This window comes from Echinops telfairi, unplaced genomic scaffold (genome assembly GCF_000313985.2).
Source record: "Echinops telfairi isolate 266 unplaced genomic scaffold, ASM31398v2 ScPeMD7_7422;HRSCAF=8460, whole genome shotgun sequence".
NCBI lineage: Eukaryota > Metazoa > Chordata > Mammalia > Afrosoricida > Tenrecidae > Echinops > Echinops telfairi.
The window spans coordinates 1,086,177-1,092,255 of record NW_022111322.1 but is presented as its reverse complement, the minus strand read 5'-3'; the positions used below and the strand labels follow the sequence as shown (position 1 = coordinate 1,092,255).

Genomic DNA, 6,079 nt, shown 5'->3' with positions numbered 1-6,079 from the left:
AGCGGTTGTGTCGGGAAGGTGAGCATCATAGAATGCCAATTTAATAGAAGAAAGTATTCTTGCATTGAGGGAGTACTTAAGTGAAGGCCCAATGTCCTTTGCAGATTACTTCTAGCCCTTTCCTCCCTCTTGTTGTTCTAGTTGTTATTTGTTGTATTCTGTGGATCAGGAAACCATAAAAGTAGCAGACGTTTTAGATTTACAGCTAAAGAGAAACAGAAGGTTGCGCGTGCGGTTTTCCACTCGAGTGCGTGTAGTCCGCACATTCAGGTGGCCCTCTCTCCCTGTCATGCAATTTCATGACGTGACTGTGGGCATAGTCACTTGGCCTTCAGTACAGATAGGAACTTGATAAATTGCTAATTTTCTATAGATTTAATCTAGGAAAGCATTCACATCTTGAGGTACAGTAAGAACATTGAATATGACTATATTTTCCTGTGTAATTGCTCTCGTCCTTTTCACTGTAGTTGAAGGAGCAGATTTTACAGGCTGAACAAAGCTACAGCTCTGCACTCGAGGGAATGAAGGTGGAGATTTCTCAGCTCACTCGGGAGCTGCATCAGCGAGACATCACCATTGCTTCTGCCAAAGGTTCTTCTTTAGACATGGAAAAGCGACTCCAAGCTGAGATACAGAAAGCAGAGGAAAAAGCAGTGGAGCACCAGGTGAAGCAGAGCAAGAACGCTTTTATTTCCTTTTGCCCGTGTAAGCTGTTCATTGGTGCATCTTTTTCTTACCAGTCTTCCTGACATCGAATTCACACATCACACCAGTCAGTAGTCCAGTCACATCCAGGAGAGTTGTACAATCGTTACCACAATCAATTTTAAAACATTGTCTTCATTCTTGCACTCATCATTATTAGCTGCTCATTTTCCCATACCCTCTGTATCCTGCTCCCCCCCCCGCCCCCAGCACAACAACTCACTGCCACCTAGTAGTCCATTCTGACTCCTGGCGACCCTCTACGACAGGTAGCACTGTCCCTGTGGGGTTCCGAGACGCCAGCCCCTACAGGAGTGGAAGGCCTTGTTGTTCTCTCAGGGAGTGCTGGTGGTTTCAAACTGCTGCTGCTTAGCAGCCCCAGAGTGAGCCACTGTGCCACCAGGGCACCTTCCCATGCTTCCAGGTAATGAACCATTAACTCAACTACTATCTCTATGGACTTACCAATCCTGAATTTCGTGTACAGATAAACATAAAAAGAAACTTTAACAACAATAACAAAATAAAACATATAGAACCCTCAATTGAGAAGAAAGCATAAAATATTAAAAACTAGAACAAATTTAAAGTGGATCACGAGGGAGATAAAATGATAAGGCATTAAATTTAACTTAACTACACTTTTCAATGCATTCTGCCTTATGGCAAGGCTGCTCACATCCCTGGTCCGTGGCCAGAGGAAGTCACCAGAGGCTTAATCCTTGTGTATTTTCCTTTCACTTTTTTTTAAACTGAAACATTAAAATAGGTTAAAAGGCTTTGGGCCTCTACTCAAAGCCTCCCTAAACACAGGAACACTTTGCTCTAATAACCTGGCACTCTTTGATACCTTCCCAACATGATCGCTGACGACAAAATGGGTGCAGAAGCAAATGTGAAGAAAGCTGATGGTGCCTGGCTATCTAAAGATATAGCATCTGGGGTCTTAAAGGCTCGAAATGAAACAAGCAGCCATCTCTCAGGGAAACAAATAGGCCCACATAGAAGTAGCACACCAGCCTGTGTGATCATGAAGTGTTGACAGGATCAGATGGGTAGGAAAGAGGGAACCGATTACAAGGAACTATATGTGACCTCCTCCCTGGGGGACAGACAACCAAAAAGTGGGTGAAGGGAGATGTCGGACAGGGCAAGATATGACAAAATACCAATTTATAAACTATCAAGGGCTCATGAGGGAGCGGGGAGCGGGGAGGGAGGGGAAAAATGAGGACCTAATGTCGGGGGTTTAAGTGGAGAGAAAATGTTTTGAGAATGATGTACAAATGCGCTTTACACAATTGATGTGTGTATGGATTGCGATAACAGTTGTATGAGCCCCTAAAAAAAAAAAAAAATCTAAAACAAATGATTATATCAATGTGAAAGAGAGGGGTTGGAATGAAGACCCAAAGCCCATCTATAGACAATTGGACATCCTCCCACAGAAGGGTTACAAGGCAGGGATGATTCAGTGAGGGTGCAGTATATCACTGATGAAACACACATCATTCCTATAGTTTCTGAATGCTTCCCCCACCACTGCCTTGACCCAGTTCTACCTTACAAATACAGCTAGACTGGAGTACACACATTGGTACAGATAAGAGCTGTCAACATAATGGAATTCAGGACAGATAGAACCCTCAGGAGCAGTAGTGGGAGTAGCGATATCAGGAGGGTAGGAGGGTGGGGAGGGGGTGAGGAAGGGGGAGAAAGGGGGAACCCATCACAAAGTTAGATATATAGCCCACCCGCCAAGGGGACATATAACAGAAATGTGGGTGAAAGGAGACAATGGACAATATAAGACACAAAATAGTAAGAATATATAATTGATCAAGGATTTACGAGGGTGGGGAAGGGAGGGGAAAAATAAAGCTGATACCAAGGGCTCAAGTAGAAAGAAACTCTTTTGGAAATGTTGATGGCAAATATATACAAGTGTGCTTAATACAACTGAATGATGGATTGTTATAAGAGCCCCCCACCAATAAAATGATTAATAAAAAATAAAATAGGTCAAAAGGGAGAACAAGTAATATATTACACTTTTACCTAGTTCCATCTGCCATAATCGACTTTCCAGTGCTCTGTCTGATAACAAGGCTCTTCATTCACAGCCCTCAGCTAGGACCAGAGGGATTCTGCAAGGCTTAATCCTTGTGTGAACCCAGCAAATGGGTTTTGGGTTCTCACTGCCTTGTGTAGCTTCCTATAAACCAGGTGTTCACAGTTTAAGCTCAGATACCATTTCTTTAGATTTGAATTTATTACTTACAATCCTTAGATCACACAGGCTGATGTGCGTCTTCCATGTAAACTTGGTTGACACTTCGACTTAGATGAGTACTTGTTTTAAGTCAAGCCTTTAAGACCCCAGACACTGTTCCTTCTGATCGTTGGGAGCCATGTAGTTTCTTCACCACAATTTGCTAATTACCTCTGTTGATCTGTTTGTGAGGGCAAGCATTAAGCAGGGCTATGTCATAATAGCTGATTGTTTTTAGACTGGAGCTAGAATTAAGTGTAAGCCTAAAATCCATTCATGCATCTGTGGTTTATATATGTCTCAGGTTCACCTTAGCTACAGCATTGTCATTTTATGTTGGAGTGCATTATGAGTCAGCCCTTGGGGCCTCACTTCCCTGTCATCAAGTCATTGCTGACTCACAACGACCCTATAGGACAGGGAAGAATACTTCTAATTTGCAAGTTATTTTTTAAAGTTTTGAAGATTAGCTTTATTAAAGATACAATTTTTTAAAGATACAATTTTCCAAGTTTTCATCATAATAAAAGGAGCCCTGGTGTCATAGTGGTTAGCATTAGGCTGCTAACTGCAGGGTCAGCAATTCAGAAACCATCGACTGTTCTGGGGGAGAAAGATGAGGCTTTGTACTCCCATAAACTGTACAATCTCAGAAATTCACAGGATCGATGTGAGCCGACACCGACTCAATGGCAGTGAAGTTTTTTTTTTAATCGTAGTAAATCTTTAATTAGATACCTGTTTGGGGATGAGAACCTTGTGAGTAATAAGCATTCTAGTGAAGGTTGCTAGGGAAGTGTGAGAGTAGATGCAGCCGAAGAGACTGTCTCAGTAGTAAAGTATGTGGTCAGAGGCAACAGGGAGCCCTCTAACAAAGTCAGATACAGACCTCTCTTTTAAGAGGCTTCCAGAGGCCCCATGTCCAAGTGGAGCCCTGATTGTTGTTAGCGGAGGTGAGGCAAGACTAGGGAGAACGCACACAGAGGTCTCTAAGAGAGAGCGTGCTGTGTCTGCTGCTGCGGAGTCTGGATCACCAGTATGGCCAGTGGCAAGAGATGAACCACGAGAGGCAAGCAGGGGCTAGCTCCCAAAGGGTCTGACCAGGGTGTTAAGGGTGTTGAGGTCAGTAGAGAGTGCAAGAGTGGAAGACCTCTGTGGGATAGTATGAGGGCAGTGGCGGGGGAGGCAGAGTCCACTCATTTGTTGTGACAGCAGTAGTCAAGGGAGGTACCAAGAAACAAATTAATTCTAGAGATATTTGGCTGGTAAAATTGACTCGACTTTGTGTCTCATTGTACAGGGAAGGTGATGTAGATGGAGTTAAGAAACGATATCAGGATTCAAGCTTGAGTAGCTGAGAGGAAAGTGATGCTCTGTAGTGACGTCCAGACAAAATAGAGAACACATTGGAGGGGAGGATAATGAATGTGTGTCATTATAGATAACCACCACACATTTTATGACTTAAAACAATAGAAAGTTATTGTCTTAACAGTGCTAGAGTCTAGAAGTCTGGATTCATGGTGTCAGTAGGGCCTCTCTCTCTCTCTCTCAAGTGGAATATCTTTCTGGTCTTTCCAAGCTTTGGGTGGCTCTCGGTGTTCCTTAGCTGTGGCAGCATAATGCAATTTCTGCCTCTGCCTCCATATGGCTGGGTTTTCTTTGTATCTCTATTTTATGAGCGCGTACGTCATACTAGATTAGAGCTACTCTGTTCTTCATGTTACGGCCTAAGTTAACTGATTACATCTAAAGACACTATATCCAAATAAGAGCACATTCCCTGGTGCCAGAGAAGGACTTGAACATGTCTTTTTGGGTGGACCCAAACTAATCCACAACAGTATGAAAAGTAGACAAGACTGCTGGCAGACGGGACAGTGGTTTTGAGATAAAAGCTGGGCTTTCATATGGAAATGCCTGGCCATGAATTCTACAGAGGCATGGGGCTTAAGATTAAATCAGCATCAGCTATCTGGCTGTGAGAGTCCATACTCAAGCTTGTATTTGAATCTCCTTAGGAGGCCCAGAAGGAGCCCTGGTGATGTAGTTATGCACAGTCAGAAGTTCAAAACCACCAACCACTGCAATGGAGAAAGATGAGGCTTTCTACTCCCATAAATAGTTACAGTCATGGAAACCTTAGAGCTGTTCTACTCTGTCCTGTGAGTTAAGACTCGCTGTGAGTCAACATTGACTCGACGGCAGTGAGGGAGTTGGGAGGGAGAGGCCCTCTACATTATGTGGAGGAAGTATAGAGTGTGAAAAGCAGAAACATGCAACCAGCTTAGGATACAACCATTCGTGGTGGAAACGGGAGGGAGGATGGAGTTGGACAAAGTAGCCCGGAGAACAGGTGGAACACTAGACAGTGTCCTCAAAGGAAGCAGGACTGGGAAAGGAAGCAGGACTGGGGAACCTTTCAAGTGGGAATGCTGAAGCAGACAAGCTAGGGAGAGTAGGACTGAAAATGGGTGCTTATTTGGTGGGGGTGTAACTCTACATCTGGCTGCAGGTAGAAGCCACGTTAGAGGAGTGACATAGCGAGTGGTCGGGGCTCCCCTCAGCCCGAAGTGCTGCTCCTCGGGGCTGGTTTATCGTCTGTGTGTGGACAGCAGCTTGTTTTGTTTTTATCTTTCTACAAAGTACTTATATATATGATGAATGAAGCTGGAACTTTGTGACAATTACACGAGGAAGATTTTTGCAAGGTGCTCTTGATTTCTTTGCCGTAGTTGTTCATTTGCTCTTTCTGCTCGTCTGCTCCCAGGAGATTTTGGATCAGCTGGAGTCACTCAAGTCGGAAAACCGCCAGCTTTCGGAAACCGTGAGGACATTGGAATTGGGTCTGCATGAGGTGTGTGAAGAGCCGCGTAAGCTTTTCCACTGTCCAGGCCGCGAACAAGGCATTCTGTAGAGAAAAGTAGGATCCAACCAGTGGGAGGATCCTTGTGCACACACTCTTCAGTGTTTGGGGTATTGGGGCAGCGGACCAAATGGGGCTCAGTAGGCTGGTGCTTTTCCCATTACATGAGTGATAAAATGCAGGCGGCAGGTGGTGTTCTGAGTGGACAATGTGTGTAGAGGCCTTGACATAGT

The 6,079-nt window shown here is 44.3% G+C and overlaps 1 protein-coding gene across 10 annotated transcripts in view; it reads left to right on the top strand.

Moving 5' to 3' along the window:
• Positions 1 to 6,079, top strand: part of CEP63 (centrosomal protein 63) — a 70,844-nt gene that overhangs the window by 57,805 nt on the left and 6,960 nt on the right. For all 10 annotated transcript variants that reach the window (XM_045297810.1, XM_045297807.1, XM_045297806.1 and 7 more), the window contains 2 exons: positions 471 to 668; positions 5,751 to 5,837. In XM_045297810.1, the coding sequence (XP_045153745.1) occupies positions 471 to 668; positions 5,751 to 5,837 (285 nt within the window). The remainder of the gene's footprint in view (positions 1 to 470; positions 669 to 5,750; positions 5,838 to 6,079) is intronic.